This window comes from Melanostigma gelatinosum (genome assembly GCF_949748355.1).
Source record: "Melanostigma gelatinosum genome assembly, chromosome: 4".
NCBI lineage: Eukaryota > Metazoa > Chordata > Actinopteri > Perciformes > Zoarcidae > Melanostigma > Melanostigma gelatinosum.
The window spans coordinates 2,444,731-2,465,048 of record NC_136637.1 but is presented as its reverse complement, the minus strand read 5'-3'; the positions used below and the strand labels follow the sequence as shown (position 1 = coordinate 2,465,048).

At 42.9% G+C, this 20,318-nt stretch overlaps 1 protein-coding gene across 1 annotated transcript in view; it reads right to left on the bottom strand.

Annotated features, from left to right (window-relative positions):
• Positions 1-2,598: 2,598 nt before the first annotated feature.
• The window catches only part of mcf2l2 (MCF.2 cell line derived transforming sequence-like 2), a 161,021-nt gene continuing 143,301 nt past the window's right edge, over positions 2,599-20,318 (bottom strand). Inside the window, exons 30-35 of the mRNA XM_079267930.1 lie at positions 16,914-16,985; positions 16,402-16,509; positions 14,538-14,647; positions 13,755-13,870; positions 7,527-7,600; positions 2,599-4,134 (exon numbers count right to left, since the gene is read on the bottom strand). Of these exons, the coding sequence (XP_079124056.1) occupies positions 4,043-4,134; positions 7,527-7,600; positions 13,755-13,870; positions 14,538-14,647; positions 16,402-16,509; positions 16,914-16,985 (572 nt within the window). The 3' untranslated portion in view covers positions 2,599-4,042. The remainder of the gene's footprint in view (positions 4,135-7,526; positions 7,601-13,754; positions 13,871-14,537; positions 14,648-16,401; positions 16,510-16,913; positions 16,986-20,318) is intronic.

Here is a 20,318-nt window from a genome sequence, read left to right as displayed (position 1 = left end):
ACCACCCTGCGAACAGGGACCAATAACCAAACGATAAAACTAAGTCTCATAATTAGTAGTCACTCATAATGTCAATAGTCTGCGTATGACTATACATTCAGTGACAGTGAAGGTCTTAAGTTCGAGCACAGGCTACTACATACAGTCTTATCAAATACATATGCACAAGTAATCACAGACGACTGCTCCTTAAAGTATAACAGAGTTTATTAAATCAAAATAATAAATGATCAAATCAATTAATATTGCAACCAACAAACGTTATCATACAATTTTATATGCCTAAACTAAAGAATGAATAAAATGTATGAGAGTGTATGTCTGTGTGTGTGTGTGTGTGTATGTGTGTGTGTGTGTGGGTCTGTGGGTGAACAGGAAGGAGTCTTACAGCTACAGCTAGACTACAAAGATGGCGGCGTCGAGTGACGCTGGCCGAAAGGGGAGGGGCCTTAAGAACTACAGCTAGAAACTACAAAGATGGCGGAGTCGAGTGACCCGGACAAAATGGCAGAATGGGGCTGCTGTACGTAATTCACGTGTGCCGATGCAGCACGTGTGTGAGGCGCTCGTTTGAACGAGGTTCCCCAGGGGTAGAGCTAGGAGCTGTGTGTCTTACGTGAGAGGAGGAAAGAGAAAAAGGTGGGGGCTCATGAATCATACTTCTGCGTGCGGTCCGCGTTGTAGTGAGCCTGAGTTGCTGGTTCCATCACGCATAAATATACCGCTGTCGTCTTTGAACTGCCGGTAACATATGCCGTGATAAGCCACGCACCTCAGCTCACTCACAGAGTTGATTTAATGAGGAGAGAATACTACACGAAGTGTAGTAAAACAAATGAAAAGAAATCAAATAAATCCCAAGCAAACAGTCACAGTTAATACACGAATACAGCGGAGCTTCTCTCGTCCGCGAGGAGTTGCGCCATATCTCGATATCACGCGACAGTAACTTAAACACACAAAAACACGGGAATATCAACATATAAATGAATGACCTGAATTAAACTTACGTTAATTTAAGCTAAGCTATGCCCAAATTCCAAGAATCTTACTTGTAGATGCTTCGTTGCAACGTGGAAGTGTTCGTGGCAAATTTGTCCTTTTTCTTCGAGAGGAAGGGGGGGGGGGGGGGTGCTTCTCAGCGCGGCGTTTGAGCTGGCGCTGTTTCGGTCCGTCGTGGCGCAGCTCGCTCTGGAGCAAACGCAGACGTGATCTATCCTCGCGGCAGGGAGGGTGATCTAACTTCGGCTGACGGCGTGGTCCGTGCGTCTTACCGGGAATCGTCGGTGAAGGAGGGAGGCGTTGTCGTCTTTCCTTCGCCGGAATGTGTGCACCAAAAGAAAAAGAAACAAAAAGCACTGAACTGATCGCTGAAGCAGATTCGTTATCGCGGGCTGTTTCTTCCAGTGAAATGGCTTGCCAGGGTTTGAGTAGGGGAGCAGGGCCGTTGCTTCCTCGTGGTCTCCGTCGTGCTGGAGGGGGGAGGAGAGGCCGATGTGTCTTCATGCGTCCAGGACGAAGGTCCGGGCGAAGAGAGAGTTGTGTGCTCCCTGTCTCAACCGAGGTCGAAGGGGAAAAAGCTTTCAGGTGGGGGAAGGAGACAGTTTTATAGAACAGGGGTCGAACCACAGGGGTCCTGGGTTCTCTTGGCCTTCGGCCAATGAGATTGCCGCGGTTACCATGGTTATTTGGGGGGGGGGGGGGAATTCACACCTGAGTGTGAAATTCCTTTGCTCTCCTCAACTACAAATCAGGATGAAACCTTTGCTTGAAACAGTGAAGGCCTGATTCTCTTTGTCCACAGCACATGTTTAAGCCATATGGTCAGAGCCCAACACATTACAATGACAGATTGTACAATATACAGACTTGATACATTCTATAATATGCTTACAGCAGAATGCAGTACAACAGAAATGTTTCTTTACAAATATTTTTCATTTAGCATAGCATAAGCAAAATGTACAGCAGGTCAAGAGGAGCGTATTTCTTCGCAATCAGACTAATATTAATGTATATGACTTTTAATAGAGTTCTGCCTTCTGTAACAGTTGGTAACCCATTTACAGTCAAAATATCTATCTGTCCAACCATCCAGCTCTTGCACCTATCCATCACTCTATCATCCATCCATCCATAAACATATCCGTCTATGCATCATCCATTCAATTTCTAATTGCTAATCAAAGCTGATTTGTTTTGAAAGATCCCAGTTACTTACTGTAGTTTTCTCACAGAGTAAATCAGCATTACACTCTGACATGTGTTCAGTCATCATGTATTCATATATACAGGTGAATATTCAGCCTTTTGATATCCTTTTCTTTCTTTCCATTTCCAACGAGTTACAGAGTAAATGTGAATCAACCTTCCTGTGATGTGACGTTCCATCCATCTGCAGATACAGATTTGTCAGTGAACAGTCCACAGAACTCAATCCGTCAGTAGAAACGCCAGATAATGGCAAAAAGCCTCGGAGGGAGAATGGTGTTCCACAATACACAATACAGCAGTCATTCAGAAAATGGTCTCTACCCCCAAGAAATATGCAACATTATTTTAACACTGACTTTTATTTACAATGACCAAAATGTCCTCCTTGGATGAACCCTCAGTGTACAGCGCTATTGTACTCTCTGAGAAGGTGACACCTGTACAGCTGATGTTAGGAAACAGCCCAAGTGCTGCTTGCTAAAAAGACATTTCCCTGATAGATCCCTTGTAGGAAATAGCCAGTTCCCTGACTTCACTTTGCTGATTTCAGCCACCCGACTTACTGTAGCGACGCTCATGAATTGCGAACAAATGCTAATATCTCGGTAAAACCACCGGTGGACAACACTGTTGCTAAGCTGATCAAAACGACCCGGTGCTCAGCTTCTACAATCAGTCTGGTCTCAAGTATGAGTCTGAACATGAATGAGCTTACTCATATCTAGCTTTCTGATTGCCTGCTTAGCATCTTAACTGAGTTATTGTACATGAAGTGTTTTCATGCACACAAATCAGAAACACAATGCCTGAATATGTCCGGCCCAGAGATACCGTAGCAGCTGGCATGCGGCGACTCAAAGAGTGTGACACGTTCTCAGAAAGCCTGCTAGTAAAAATGCCATTGTAGAGATGAGTCCCAAAAGCACAACATGTCACAGAGATACATGTGTTTCCAGCAGCCCATTCATCTAAAGAAGAGATGTGCTGCAGCAATGCTTCATTTCCATCAGACGCCATTTGGCTTCTTCTGTCTGCTGTTCACTCTGCATGTATAATGAATAAACACATTATGATTGATTTCTCAAATGAATTCTGTGCCGGAAAATAACTTATGTGCACGTGATAATGCATCTGATTTAATGTAATGATGTCATGCGGGGGCCAAGAAAGGCAAGTAAGACAACTTTAAGGTTCCCCAGGAGGCAGCAGCTACTGTGAAGTGTCTGTAGTTTGAACCTGAAAAGTCCAAGCGGCTGCAGCGGGGCAGCAGAGGCAGAACCTGGTCTCAAAGGGTTTCACTTCAGCGCAGCAAAGCAGGGCCCGTTGCCAAGGCCTGCTCACAACCAGCACATGGAATTTATCCCTTTCCCCAAGTTATCCAAGTCAGAAAAGGGAGTTGACTTTTCCGGTATTCAGCCCGACCACTCTGGGAGAGCATTTTCTACACTACATATTCTAAATTCATCCGACTTTGGATGTAAAGTTCACTGTCCACATCCATGCAGTCTTCAGTTCTCCACGCACCGATGACAGCTGGGACTCCCTTGAATCAAAAGTCTTATATGGCTTTTCCCACTGTGGCAATCAGCCTTAAGATTCCAGCTTTTTCCAGAGGCTTCACTGAGAAGCTTCAATGTGTCAGTCATGAAAAACTACAGTTGAAAAACAATAACAGGCCATATTTGTCGTCCTGATGAGGACCTACAAGTAGAAAGCTAATATTCGTTGATGTTAAAAGTCCAGTTTAGGAAATTACAGTTGAAAAATTATCTTCGAGATCCAACAAAAATGTTTTTAGTCCAACGTGATGAACAGAAGTCAGCCATGTTTATCTGCTGTCCTGAGACACATCTCCCCACGTACTGGCTTGGTTGTCATCCGAGTCAGAGAGAGCTGCTGTACACAGATCACTGAAGATATCTGGGGGAAAACAAGACAGACTCAAGTCAGCTCCAACTTTAAATACAATAGGACATCTTTTATTATATACAGTAATCTACAAATCAAGCATGGGGAAATGTGGACAAGCTGTGGCATTCAAACACAGTGTCTCAGGGGTTGCACAGCCAGGACTGCAGTGCCGATAAAACACACCAAACAATGCAGCTTTCATAGGAGGGTAAAAGAAGGTGAGAACAGTGACGTGTTCAATATCTGCAACAATATCAGCCAGTAGAGTGCATAAAGAATTATGGGGAAGGTAGACATGGGCAATCAACACAGACAGGTGAAGAGGGCCTTTTGGAAACGGGCCGCACTTAAATACTAAAGATGAACTGCTCGGGCATGGAGTTATGTCCTCGTCAAGTACGAGAAAGAACTCCAAAACAGAAGAAGAGCGAGATAAAAGGACTAGGAAAGAAGGGCAAGTGATGAGAGGGAAGGGTTATTTGTTTTGAAGAGGGGCGGGCAGAGCTCCATAACAAACACTTCACGGACCGGCCCTCAAGCCGCCATGAAAGGGAGGAGATGGTGCAGAGATGGATGGAGGACAGAGGGGAGGACATTGAAGCGAGAGAACAGAGCACAAAGCTCAGGAGTGGTAGGAAAAAGTATATTTTGTGCCATAAAACCATGAACTCCAGCATATAAACACGGGAGCCCCCTATAAATTATACAATCGATTGCTTCTGGGCTCTTGGTTGCTCATCGCATCAGTAATTATTTTACAATATGACAAAATACCTCAGCTGCCATAAAAGAAATGTTGACATGGTACATTTCTGCAAACTACCGATACGTTGAATGTGGATTGTGGTTTCTGAACCAAGAATATGTTTTTTAAATCACGTATTGTATTGTATCACGCTTGGTTAGTTTAAGGCGGCAAAACTTAGTTAAGGTTAGAAAGAAACATGGTTTCTGTTAAAATAGTAATGTACAACGCACAACAACGTAACAATGCACAGTAACAACGAAGCAATGCACAATAACAACGTAACAATGCACAATAACAACGAAACAATGCACAATAACAATGTAACAATGCACAATAACAACGTAACAATGCACAATAACAACAAAACAACGCACAACAACGTAACAATGCACAATAACAACGAAGCAATGCACAATAACAACGTAACAATGCACAATAACAACGAAACAATGCACAATAACAACGAAACAATGCACAATAACAACGTAACAATGCACAACAACAACATAACAATGCACAATAACAACGTAACAATGCACAATAACAACGAAACAATGCACAATAACAACGTAACAATGCACAATAACAACGAAACAATGCACAATAACAACGAAACAATGCACAATAACAACGAAACAATGCACAATAACAACGAAACAACGCACAACAACGTAACAATGCACAATAACAACGAAACAACGCACAATAACAACGAAACAACGCACAACAACGTAACAATGCACAATAACAACGAAACAATGCACAATGACAACGTAACAATGCACAATAACAACGAAACAATGCACAATGACAACGAAACAATGCACAATAACAACGTAACAATGCACAATAACAACAAAACAATGCACAATAACAACGAAACAATGCACAATAACAACGTAACAATGCACAATAACAACGAAACAATGCACAATAACAACGAAACAATGCACAATAACAACGTAACAATGCACAATAACAATGAAACAATGCACAATAACAACGAAACAATGCACAATAACAATGTAACAATGCACAATAACAATGTAACAATGCACAATAACAACGAAACAATGCACAATAACAACGTAACAATGCACAATAACAACGTAACAATGCACAATAACAACGAAACAATGCACAATAACAACGAAACAATGCACAATAACAACGTAACAATGCACAATAACAACGAAACAATGCACAATAACAACGTAACAATGCACAATAACAACGTAACAATGCACAATAACAACGTAACAATGCAAAATAACAACGAAACAATGCACAATAACAACGTAACAATGCACAATAACAACGTAACAATGCACAATAACAATGTAACAATGCACAATAACAATGTAACAATGCACAATAACAACGGAACAATGCACAATAACAACGTAAGAATGCACAATAACAACGAAACAATGCACAATAACAACGAAACATTGCACAATAACAACGTAACAATGCACAATAACAACATAACAATGCACAATAACAACGAAACAATGCACAATAACAACGAAACAATGCACAATAACAATGAAACAATGCACAATAACAACGAAACAATGCACAATAACAACGAAACAATGCACAATAATAACGAAACAATGCACAATAACAACGTAACAATGCACAATAACAACGTAACAATGCAAAATAACAACGAAACAATGCACAATAACAACGTAACAATGCACAATAACAATGTAACAATGCACAATAACAATGTAACAATGCACAATAACAACGGAACAATGCACAATAACAACGGAACAATGCACAATAACAACGGAACAATGTACAATAACAACGGAACAATGTACAAATAATGTATAAATAAATAACAACCAACTTTCTTATGTAACGTTAGCTAACAAGCGCAACGTTAACGAAACAAAACTAAACTTTTGGTTTCACACTGGACATGAACGGTGGTCACCTGGGTAAGAGTCCTGTATTTGTTTGCTCACCCTTAGTGGACTTTCTTGCTCTAAATACTTGTTATTATACCATCTAACTCAATAACAGCTGCTCCACATCACTTTTCCTGCCTCGATGCAAAAATGTCCACGTAAAAAGAAAGCATCCACATTCTACGTATCCTTGGTTTGTGTAAACGTACAATGCCGACTTTTTTCCAAGGTGACTGGGCTGCTATTTGACAGTTATGTGACAAAAAATATCTTTGAGCACACAATGATTAATAAAAGTGAGGAAACAAGACATTCTAATGATAGTGTCAGACAATCGACTGAAATAATAAATCTTGTGCTCAAAATATACTTCTTTCTTCCTACGTTCACTTCCAGCATCAATAGTGCAGAGAGAGAGGCCTCCTGAGGAGAGTGCAGCAGGGGGAATGTGCTGCAATCACTGACATGCTCTGCTTATCCAACTCAACAAGCCAAAGCTCGTCCATCCCTGTCTGCTCCGTCCAACCTGAACCCGATCCAGCGGTCCCTCTCTCCCAGAGCAGCAGCCCGCCCAAGCCCCCCCGACCCAATTGCCATGTGAGAGAGTGAGAGAGCAACTGACGGAGTTGGAGTGAAGGAGCGGAGGGAGGAGTGGGTGGGAGAGGGAGAGTGTTACAGCAAGGCTGCCAGTGGTTAGTCAGAAGTATCAGCGGTACTTAATGAGTGACCTCCTTCAGATGCTGTCTGCAGTATACTGGACGGGACCCGCCCTGTGTCCTCTGTTAAAACGTTCTTCACGAGCCTAGAACATGGCACACAATGCAGGGCAGGGTCTTCACTGGCTCACAGGACCAAAGACAACAACAACAGTAACACTTTATTTTATTTGGGAATTGCTTTATAACAGGAAATGTTTAACTCAAGTAACTTTTTGTTTTAAATAACACAAATAAAGTTCTGACTACATAACTTCCATTGAGTACAAGTCTTGATGGGACTGCTCTCTAGAGAGAGCCTTGAGACAGAACATCTTGACAGCCCATAGAGAGGAGGAGGCTCGGCAGTAGACCTATGTGACTGACTAACATCTCGTCCTGAAACAGAATGCATTTCCTTCTGGATGTAAACAGAGTGAACTTTGATTGGACAGTTTTGGCGTCTGTCATCCTGCACCATCAGGACACACACTGGGAGAAGTTCATGCAGCACGTTAATGCTTCTGATGTGTATATTTATGATGACATAACTGATTATAATCAGTCAGTCTTGATTAGTATTCGACTTCAAATGGTTGACAACAGGTAGACAGTACAAAAAGGAGGCGTCGTACAGTAATGATTCGGGCCTTTTACACGTTTGAATGGAGTTAACATGAAGTCAGATAAGCACAGCAGTTCAACAGTTAGTCGAGTGATTTATTTATTTATTTTTTAATTGATCAATCTATCTATTTACATATTTTGAAGTTCAAACACGTTGGAAATGGTTCTGTTTTTCTTCTCCCTAATGTGCAACACAACCCACAGAGTGAAGTCGTCTCCTGTTCATTCTGCTCACACTGTCACCAGGACGCTACCTCCGGCTCTGAGAGGTGAAGCCGATGCAGACGAGCCGTCAACTTAAACACTCTTTGTACTGGACATGAGGAAAGTTAACTGTAACATTTGGGTCACCTTTAAATGTCTCATTCAACGTTCAGCTGTACTTAGCTCCACCCTCTAGTGTTACTTCTGGTTGCAAAAAAAACAAAATGGCGACGGCCAAAATGGCAAACATGCTTTTTTCAAAATGGTAGTCCACCAACCAATGGGGGACTACGTCCACTTCTTAGATACAGTCTGTGACTGTGACGTGTGTTGACAGGATGAGGTCACATGTGCTAATGTGTTTAAATGTACACAGGGCCAGGACAGTGTGTGTGTGTGAAATGAACACCTGCATCTGGAGACGGTGCCCCACACTCTTGGGAGGGGTTAGTTACTGCTTGCAGTGTAAAGTCGATCCATAAACACAAACAGTATGCACCTAAATCCACGAAGACATATACCAGTGCATGAACATAGAGGGTGTACAGGAAACACACCGCAGCTACAGTCCGCCAATCACATTCTGTGCACATTAACACAACAACAAAGCTCAAGAGAAAAGGAAGAACTTATGAACTCTTCATGTTGCTCAAGTGAGGATGAGAGACGAGTGTGAGTGAGGGAGACCTTTTAGCGGAGGAAACCATAGATGCAGACGACAGGAGACAGTTTTAAGGGCTGAAATATGAATGAGCTGATGAAAAATGAGCATATTCAAAGCAAGTCCAGCTTTTATCTTAAAGAGTATCAGTCACTTCCAAATGCAGGGAGCCTGCGTTCGACCAGAACCCTTCCAGCGGTGGATTGGAGGCAGTAGGCTCTGTTCCTGGAGAAGACGACAGATGTTGGTGGTTTGGTGAACGAAACACAAATCTGTTATTCATCTCGAGCCATGTTGTTTTCAGTCGCCCCCCTCCCCCTGATTGTGGATTATGAGTCAGGCGTGTTGTTGTTGTACCTCCCACTGCTCCGTGATGGTAACGTTATAGTGAATGACATTGTAGTTCCTAACGAGCCACACTGAGCCGTTAATCCTTGTAGAGAGAGAACAGGGCAGCAGGGCCTGGCTGATTAATGCCGACCAAACTCAAGACATACTTGTAACATGGGAGGCCATGGTCTGGGTAATGACTACAGATAGCAATGGAGAACAAAGAGACATGGCAAAACGACATCGTATCATCAACACAAATGCTGCCTTTGTGAAGCCCGATGTTCAGAGAGGATGGAGTCGTATGGTGCTGTTGTACTGCACTGCATCATATAAGGTTTATCCGTCCATTCTCTATGTCCCTTAGTGCTCTTCAGGGTCATGCAGTAGGCTGAATGTGCAGTGTGGAGAGGTCACAGGGTGCTGGCCTGTATATCAAGATGATACTGTTTTCATTACCTGAGAAACACAAACATGTTCTGCACCACAGCTTTTACAATGAACAGAAGAAGCTAGACTTTAAACATGTTAAATGTTGTCTAAATACGAGCTGGCATACAAGAACTTTAGAAAAAACAACGATATTTGATTTAACCTCTGATCAAAGAATAAGTAGACATGCTTCAGAATCTGACGAGACAGTTTCTCTCCTACGATCAGATGAAGTGGTGCGTGGCTCAAGCACTTTCACCAGATTTTGAAATCCTTTGTTTTCCACATGGCCTCATGTCTGCAGCCATAAAGACCCCAATAGATTTGGTAAGAGCTTTGGTCTGATTCTGACACAAACGGTTTCTTAATAATGATAAGTTGTTGTTGTTGTTGTGCCCCCGTCGCTGACAGACCGGGATGGAGGCGCTTCATATGTGTGGACATGCCCAATGTATGGCCGTTGTCGTGTATCTTTCTCATTGAACAACGCCTACATGCCGTAACGCTTTTGTCCTCCACCCTCATCCAGACATTATTAGTAACAGGGAAGACAAACATGTGGCTTAAATGACGCCGGGGGCTTCTGAATTGTTACGTGAACACACTCCTGCTTTATATCTTTTCACTGACATCGATCGTTAGAGACCTGAAAAAGTGTGAGCGGCAGTACAACTTTATTAAACAACGGATCAAGCATCCATCCGTGATCCGTTGCACCACTAGCAGCAACTAAATAATGTTTGTTTGGACCGATTAAGTGAAATTGGACATTTTCCCACGGCACACGTGACGATGTCTCACAGCACACTGGTGGTTGACAATCACTGCTTTAGAGGAACAGAATGACTGCAGCTGCTTTTCTTAGGAAAATCCTCCTCAACATTTCAACAACCTTTAGGGAGACTTGATCAGTCACCTCCACATCTGACCCAGAGGTGAATTAGTATGCACATCTTAAAATTCACAAATTCACCGAACAAAGACAACATCATCTGTCAGTGGAAACACTGTTGAAGTGAGTCTCATCCTGCAACACTGGGAGATATTTTGACATTGAAAAATCCATCTTGAATTAAGCATACCACCCTGGATCTAATCACAACTAATCACAGCTGTGTCCTCTCTCCACAGAGTAGGGACAGACAATCAGAGGATTATGAAGCAATAATGCTGAGGGTGACTTAAAGCCTAAATGTCACAATTTGCGCTGGCGTTGCTACCGTTTGTAAATTGAAATTAAAGCTCGGTAGAGATGTGTTGCTACGGCATCCTTTTATGGCCAAATGATGCATGAATAAAAGGACACAATGACGCAATGTTTCAATGAGCTACTAGGCTAATGAGCTGGATGCTTCGTGCATTCTAAATAACAGAGGCAGGTAGCACACAGCGCTGTTAGGGTCATTTGAGCAGGTTTCTGCTGAAACATTGACACTAAAATGGCCCATTGAGCTGTCCCATAGCAGGAAATGAGCATAACACAGCTGCAGGTGTTGATAGGGCTGCTTGTGAGGGCCGATGAGTCAGCTCCTCCTCCACCAGATACCCACTTTTAAAACTTGAGGCCTGTACTTTCTTTCGGAACAACAGAACACCTCTGAAATTTAGAGCAGTCACAATTAGAACCCACCTGTACTGTCATTTAAAATCAAACAAAGGACTATTTTTCTCAGTATGCAGTGTTTTGCATGATGATATACTCTATATCATAAACTCATATGGTGCAATCCATCATTTTGTACCAATGTGCGCCCTCGAATGACCTGTAAACTGTCTGAGTTTCAGAACATGGCGACGAGCTGAAACAAGGCTGTAACTTGCAGCGATGCCGTCTCAGTCTGCGGTGCAGGTTTAGATCTTTACAAAAATGTTTTTTCAAAATGATTTGAATAGAATACATTTGTGAGGATGTAGAGGCAGTTGTATCCGCCCCATCCAGCTGCAGCTGATGCTCCATCAGTATAAAGCTCACAGATAGCAGCGCTGCAAAGAAGGCCCTCACATTAAACCCTCTACTGTGGACTGATGCTTTTATTTCTACATATTTTTACAGTTTGTAAACAATGGTGATTGTGACGGCCCCTGTCTCTAATCATTGCAAGTATGCTTTTGTCCCTCTGTCCCTAGAGAGCTGATTGCCTGATGCGGAGCACCTGGTCCAGGAACAGGGAGGGCATGAAACCCTGCTCTAGCGTTGCTCGGGGCGGGTTTACTCTCCGGTGTACGTGAAGTGTTCCCAGCCAGTTGCTGCCGGTTATTTCAGTTTTGGTTTCCTTTGGTTTCGCTGACAACACTCACGCTTCATTCCACACGCATCCACGTTGACACTACTGATGTTATTGACTGACACACTTCATACCGTTAACTATTTCTTGATTTGGTTAAATAAACATTTTACATTACTATCATCTGTTGTGTGTGCCGTATTTGTCATGGCCTAGGAGCCGGGTTATGACATGATGTACAGAAGTACGGCGGCGTGCAGGAGCATAAACGCTCCACATATGGAGAATGTAACCTCGACAAATGGACTGCGAGTGAGTGGCTACAATACATGAGCAAGTGTACACCAGAGAGACATGAGGAGCTACGAGTCACTGGATGATCCACTCTGTTGTCTGTGTTCATGTACAGAACATCAGAGACGCACAGGTTTGACTTCAGCACAAACACATTCACTGAAGCTAACAAGATGAAGAAATGTGACGTTCGGTCAAGCTGAACGAGGAATAATTCAACAGCAACCGACCACAGAGAGGACACGGTGTCCTCAGCAGACGTTAGGTCACGCAAACAAACCACGTACCGATCAGCTGTGTGCTCCAGATCAGGCTGGACACGTAAAAGATGGGAGAGTAGTACTTGCTATCTTCTGATTCACACTTTTAAAGAGAAAACAAAGGCTTTTTATTCGATTCATATTGCATATTTACTGGAAGGAACATACAGTATAGCCAAGGGCAAGTAGGAGACTTGCAGCTCCCTCCAGCCCGCTGACAGCTCATTCAGGTGTTTTGTGGTGAAATGAGGAGGTATCGCACAGATGGCTCCTCATCTTAACCTCAGCAATCAGCCGTGCCTCGTCCACTTCCTTCTAAAACGAGCGACAGGAATAAATACAAACAGGGCGTCCGACAAATGTTCAGCTTTGTAGCGCTGCGTCGCTCAGTGTCAGGGACATAATGAGCAAAAATACACATTTGAACAGTTCGAACCTTTGTGTTTATTAAGAGCGAATCCTCAAACATTATTTTTTAACAGCCCTAATATCTATACAATTTATCTTTATTGGTTGCAATTATTGCTGTAAGAGTTTTGTCTCCAGCTCTGCAGCTGGATGATATCGTTAAATGATGGATGGTGTGGGTGCTACAGCTGGGTGTAATATAACCTGAATACTGTCACAACTGGCCTCAGCCTCCAGTCATTCCATTCTCTAAACACACCACAGCCAATCGTAAAGACTCAAGTACACCGACATGAACAAGTCGAGTTCTCCACAACAGAATGCTGATGATAGAGGGCTGACAGGACAAATGTGAAAGTGAGCAGAAAGCAGAGGAGAAAGACTCGGGAGGCAAACTGTGGTCCTTTTGCTGCCGTAGAGAATGTGATCCAACAAGAGAAGTCTTCTGCAAAGAACCACGAGCCAACAACATGAACTCCTTAGGACGACTAGAAAAAACACATTCCGCAAATGAGAGTGGAAACAGAGAACTTGCACTGCAATTATAGTGTATTGAGGGCAGACAGAGTGAGCATGAGTGCCCTAAATAAAGTATAATGCAATGGCAGTTTATTTTGCTCTTATTTGTGCGACGCTGTTCTGAGAACAACCTGGTAGGTTTGTGTTCTTGTACCTTTATTTAGACACGAGGCAAGTTTGAACTGGCAAATGGGACCCACTCAAGTATAGTGCTGAGTCAGGGAACCAGGGCAACAGTGAGCGAGCGGGAACAAGCTGACTGACACCCCACAGCTCTACCATGGAGCCGACTGGAACTCACCAGTGTCCGCTCTCCGCTTCTTCCACAAACTGGACCATGTCGCCCGCCTCCAGAGAGAGGTCTCGTCCGTCACGAGACTCGTAGGTCAGCTGCACCCGGAACCGACCGCTGTCCCCCTGCAGAGAGAAGCGACTGAGTCAAAGTGTGCGTCTAGGTCCATCTGGGATCTGCCTCTGAGTGGATTCATTAAACCCAGACACACATCAATTGTTTCTTAACTACCCAGCTCACCATCGCTTTAGCTGCTTAAAATGACAAATGCCAACTGTAGCAGATTATATGTGTGTGTGTATGTGTGTGTGTGTGTGGGGGGGGGGCTATCTACGATACATCACACAGATGATAATGTATCTGGAAAGGCTGCCGTCCCCAGCAGACCTGTGCTGCGCCTCTCCTCCCTCGTTTATTAAATGTCAAGCCTTTCAGTGCCCGCTGCTAACGAGACACATGTCCACGGGAAACAATTAAGCAGAGGATCAGAGGGTGATTTCGTTGAAAGAGAGGAGAAAGCGAAGGACGAGCGGAGAGAGAATGGGGGATGAGTGGAGAGCTGTGGAGGGACGGTGACGGCAGAATGTGATGAGCTGATGTGACTCAGCAGGACCAGGATGTTGAGTGGTACCGAACTCTCTCCATTAGGGTCAGAATAAAATCATTTTAAACTTTGAGTTGTATTCAGTTTCACTCTTAAAGACATGATGTAAAGTATAGGCCCGGTATTGCTCCAGGTCATATACAGGTCTAACTTCACGCCATTTGATAGCCAAAGTGAGCGTCGCCTACATTTTTATTGTTGCCTTCCTCTTCTGAAGAGTTGGAGGATTCCTCTGCACTGGAGGGGATCGTCTCAAAGTCGTCCGTGTCCATGGAAGGGAGCCGTCTCTGGGCCCAGCCTGAAGGGAATCCATACACATTATTAGCCACCCAAATGTACTCATAAACAAGGGCTACTGCTATTCCACTTGGCAGGCGACGGTTCTTCATTGACAGGAAAACAATGCTGCTCTGCAGTGCAGTCATTAGTCTTACATCATGAAAGCTCAGCCTGCTCTCCTCGACATGATATTCCCAGGCAACAAAACGACATTCTCAAATATGTTTCAAAGGGACACATATTTACTCTTGGGTTACATTTGTTTTTGACGTATCACAAATAGGTTTCTCATGATAGGAGGTCAGGATGAATGGATGGTGGAAGAAACAGGACATTCACCAGGAAGCCACCGTTCATGTCCTGTGTAACTTCAATAACATAAACATAAAAATATTTCACTCCACCTGACCAAGCTCTTTTGTTGCCTAAACATGACCACGTCAGTTTGTAGGGCTTTTCTTTCAGTTTATAACATTAACTGTGTTTCAAACTGAGACTGATCAGTTCCCTCAACATGTCATTGAGAGTAGAGCTTAGTTGTATGGCACAGTAGTCCTGTAGGCGTGATGGCTTCTCTCACACAGACAGACTGTGTTACCGCTGACTGGTCCTAAAGGCAGAGGCGTGGACGAGCACACTGCATACAATACTTCATCCTACTTCCTGAGTCTGAAGGAAGAGTTCATGGCAAAATTACAAGTCTGAAGCTTCCTTAGAAAACATTGCTTTCAAAAGGGAATAATAGATGATAGCTTGTGTGCAAGAATTTCAGAACTACTTTAATTGCGCTTTGCTGTAACTTTAACAGAAGCAGATATGAAAACCCACTTTTCTGACAGTGATTTCAAACAATGTTGCACTTTATTGTTTAGGAGTTAGATTAGGGGGCCAAGCTGAGCTGGTGGATGGAGTTTGTTTGCTTTTCTGATTGAGTTGTTGGGTAAATGCAACCGTCTTCTATACTTTGAGTCAAAGCTTAGCACACCAAGCAAGACAACAACCGCGCTAGTGTGCAAGAAGAGCCTGTGCACCCGTAGCCCCGCCCACCCATCAGCAGCTGTCAGGGACTCATGTTAGAGCACAGTCAGCGCCTTCTTCTAACCATGACGAGCAGCACCACCTTTCTCTCACCTCATCCAGCATGCCTTAGTTGTGTGAACGTAACCACAGGGTGAGCACCTACACATGACCTATGTTGTTATTCGTGCATGAGGACCGTAAAGCGCACTGACTACATTCACATGCACAAAATATTCATGTACATGCAGCCGTGCATTCTCTTAAAACCTCCTTATTCAACTACAGTCATGTTAAGCCTGGATCCTACCACATCACATGTCTGAACTGAAGAGACTCCAGTCAGAATATCCAAAGTGAACATCGCTTTACGTCACCCATATTAAATTGGGAACATTCTCATATTCTGAATAGTAGTGGAATATGATTGTGCGTGTGAACATAGTCAGTGATTTGGCTGCAGAACACTCTGACAGTGCTGCACATTGAGTTTGGAGTCATTTGATGGTCATGGCTACTCAAAGGCGGAGGTGCAACGAGAGGTTGTATTCCAACAGATTGTTTTGGAGAACTATTTCTTGAGAAGAAGAAGAAGAAGAAGAAGAAGAAGAAGAAGAAGAAGCTACACATCACAAGAAAAATAAAACACTTGGCCAAATAAGACAACAAATATTATTCACCAAAACAAACTCAGAAAGGTATCAAAGCTCAAAGCATACAAAGGAGAGGAGGAGAGGAGTCCTTCTCTGCCGTTACCTGGTTGCGAGGTGGATCTAGGGACGGCTGCGGTGCCGCCAGCAGCAGCAGTGCTGCTAGTCATGCTCTGACGTTCCCTGACTGCAGCCATAGCACCACGCAAAGTATCTGCAGGGAAGCCAAACGCTTTATACCATCCTTTCATCATGATCGCCGCTCCACATCGTCACCCACAAACAACGTTCAAAGTGAGGGTGTGTGAATCAAAAGAAATAAACTCGATCTAACACTACTCATGCAGACACCAAACCAAGTAGTCCATGGGCCTGAACGCAACACCAAACCACACCGACACACTTCATCTGAAACCTATCTGATGCTCATGCGCTCACAACGTCACATCACAAATCACGACGCGAGTCAACGCAGCAGGCACAAAACAAGAGAACAAGCACAATAACACGTGCACACACACACACACCACACATAAGAACACACCACACAAGGCAAAGAAGCCCAGCATGCTCAGAGCCTGCACATTACAGACATGACGTATCTCTGCATGTTCATACCTTCATAACCGAATGGAGTGGGATCACTCTTAATCTCATGTCTCTTGCTCTTTATGCTAGCAGACAGGGGACCTGGCCGGGGGACAGAACATGCAACCAGAAGCTTTATTAGAGACTGACATTTGAAGAAGAAGGCAGACACACAGCATTAATCCAAAAGCCCCTTTAAACATGACATCTGTAACATTGAGCTTCCATCTGTTGAAGTGAAGGCTCTGCTCATTCAGACATAGGTGTACATGTCCGTGATGACTCTATTCAGATCATGATGCAAAGAGTCTCAGTTCTCATGCCATCTGGTACAGAGAGGACGATATGAAGACAGTGTTCTCGCTGCAGCAGTCATTTTAAAACTGCTTTTTTGCTGTTCAATGTTTATCTCCATGTCCTGATGATTATTATTATTTTGAGGAATTGAGTATGTCGGACTTTAAATTGGTTTTATTTCCTTGTGCACCTAAGAAAATATACACATTTATACACATTTTATTGACACCTGTGCTTTTCCTTCGGTGACATGAGAAATCATTTCCTATATGAAAGCCAATTAACTTGGTGAATGTCGTTTTATTTACTGTCCAAATGATGGAAGCCCTGAGAGGCAAGAGAGAAAACAAATGCTGGTGATCTCTTAGTAAGTCTGATCTCAGATGTTTCACCTGTGTTCATGATGTAAGAACAGCTGAAAAAATTCCCAGGACCATTATACAAAGTGACCTTTTTCATCCATGTAGCAGGTCAATTTATATTTGAATTGCTGTTGTAATACTCATTTTGGCCACAAGGCATGTGAGGTAAGTTTTAATTCCTACATGCACTCTAAACACAACGTTGTGTGTTAACAGCTCATGTGAAATGCTTTTAGTCCTGTTTAGAACATGGAGTATTGGTGCACTTCAGCCTCTCGTGACCACAATGAGTAATACAACAACAAACAGTGAAAAAGGATCCTGACAACAAAAATGTTTCACCTGTTCATGTGTCACAAACACAGGAGGGAACACAAAGTAGATCAGACTTAGGAAATGCATTTTCTCACTTGCCTTTCAGGGCCTTCGTACCAAATGTACAGAAATAAGGAGATTAACCTTTAAATAGTTTAGTTTTTAACAAGGCTGAGATTAAGAATGAGTGAATCCCTCCAACGCCACCTATGGTAAATCAGTGTGACACAAACATGTTAAAGAAGGACATACGTATATCACAGGTACAGCAGTACCGCTGTGTGTGTGCTTCTATTGTACCTGTGAAGTATTATATTGTCCTTGATATTAGTGCCCACGCTGGATGAGGATTAAAATCCCAGCTCCACTGAGCATTTTAACACCTATATATTTCTATATTCCGATGGTAAATTCTACACATCTCATAACTTTCAACAGGGCAGTAAGGAAATGCCTCCACTCTATATGTACACACAGTCTCCTCACTACAGATTCAATGTGAGTGTGTGTGTGTTTTGGTCATGATTGCCGTGAAAATGTATGAAATCACAAAGTGCTCTCATCTTTAATTGGCTGTATGTTCATGTGTATGATGTAGTAGATTCATGTGTATGATGTAGCAGATCCATGTGCGTGATGTAGCAGATTCATGTGTATGATGTAGCAGATTCATGTGCGTGATGTAGCAGATTCATGTGTATGATGTAGCAGATTCATGTGCGTGATGAAGCAGATTCATGTGCGTGATGTAGCAGATTCATGTGCGTGATGTAGCAGATTCATGTGCATGATGTAGCAGATTCATGTGCATGATGTAGCAGATTCATGTGCATGATGTAGCAGATTCATGTGCGTGATGTAGCAGATTCATGTGCATGATGTAGCAGATTCATGTGCATGATGTAGCAGATTCATGTGTGTGATGTAGCAGATTCATGTGTATGATGTAGCAGATTCATGTGTATGATGTAGCAGATTCATGTGCATGATGTAGCAGATTCATGTGCGTGATGTAGCAGATTCATGTGCATGATGTAGCAGATTCATGTGTATGATGAAGCAGATTCATGTGTATGATGTAGCAGATTCATGTGTATGATGTAGCAGATTCATGTGCGTGATGTAGCAGATTCATGTGCATGATGTAGCAGATTCATGTGCGTGATGTAGCAGATTCATGTGCATGATGTAGCAGATTCATGTGTATGATGAAGCAGATTCATGTGTATGATGTAGCAGATTCATGTGTATGATGTAGCAGATTCATGTGTATGATGTAGCAGATTCATGTGCATGATGTAGCAGATTCATGTGCATGATGTAGCAGATTCATGTGCATGATGTAGCAGATTCATGTGTATGATGAAGCAGATTCATGTGTATGATGTAGCAGATTCATGTGTATGATGTAGCAGATTCATGTGCGTGATGTAGCAGATTCATGTGTATGATGTAGCAGATTCATGTGTATGATGTAGCAGATTCATGTGCATGATGTAGCAGATTCATGTGCGTGATGTAGCAGATTCATGTGCGTGATGTAGCAGATTCATGTGCGTGATGTAGCAGATTCATGTGCATGATGTAGCAGATTCATGTGCATGATGTAGCAGATTCATGTGTATGATGTAGCAGATTCATGTGTATGATGTAGCAGATTCATGTGTATGATGTAGCAGATTCATGTGCGTGATGTAGCAGATTCATGTGCATGATGTAGCAGATTCATGTGCATGATGTAGCAGATTCATGTGTATGATGTAGCAGATTCATGTGTATGATGTAGCAGATTCATGTGCATGATGTAGCAGATTCATGTGTATGATGAAGCAGATTCATGTGCGTGATGTAGCAGATTCATGTGCATGATGTAGCAGATTCATGTGTATGATGTAGCAGATTCATGTGCATGATGTAGCAGATTCATGTGCATGATGTAGCAGGTTCATGTGTATGATGTAGCAGATTCATGTGCATGATGTAGCAGATTCATGTGTATGATGTAGCAGATTCATGTGCATGATGTAGCAGATTCATGTGCATGATGTAGCAGATTCATGTGCATGATGTAGCAGATTCATGTGCGTGATGTAGCAGATTCATGTGTATGATGTAGCAGATTCATGTGCATGATGTAGCAGATTCATGTGTGTGATGTAGCAGATTCATGTGTATGATGTAGCAGATTCATGTGCATGATGTAGCAGATTCATGTGTGTGATGTAGCAGATTCATGTGTATGATGTAGCAGATTCATGTGTGTGATGTAGCAGATTCATGTGTATGATGTAGCAGATTCATGTGCGTGATGTAGCAGATTCATGTGTATGATGTAGCAGATTCATGTGTATGATGTAGCAGATTCATGTGCGTGATGTAGCAGATTCATGTGCATGATGTAGCAGATTCATGTGCATGATGTAGCAGATTCATGTGTATGATGTAGCAGATTCATGTGCGT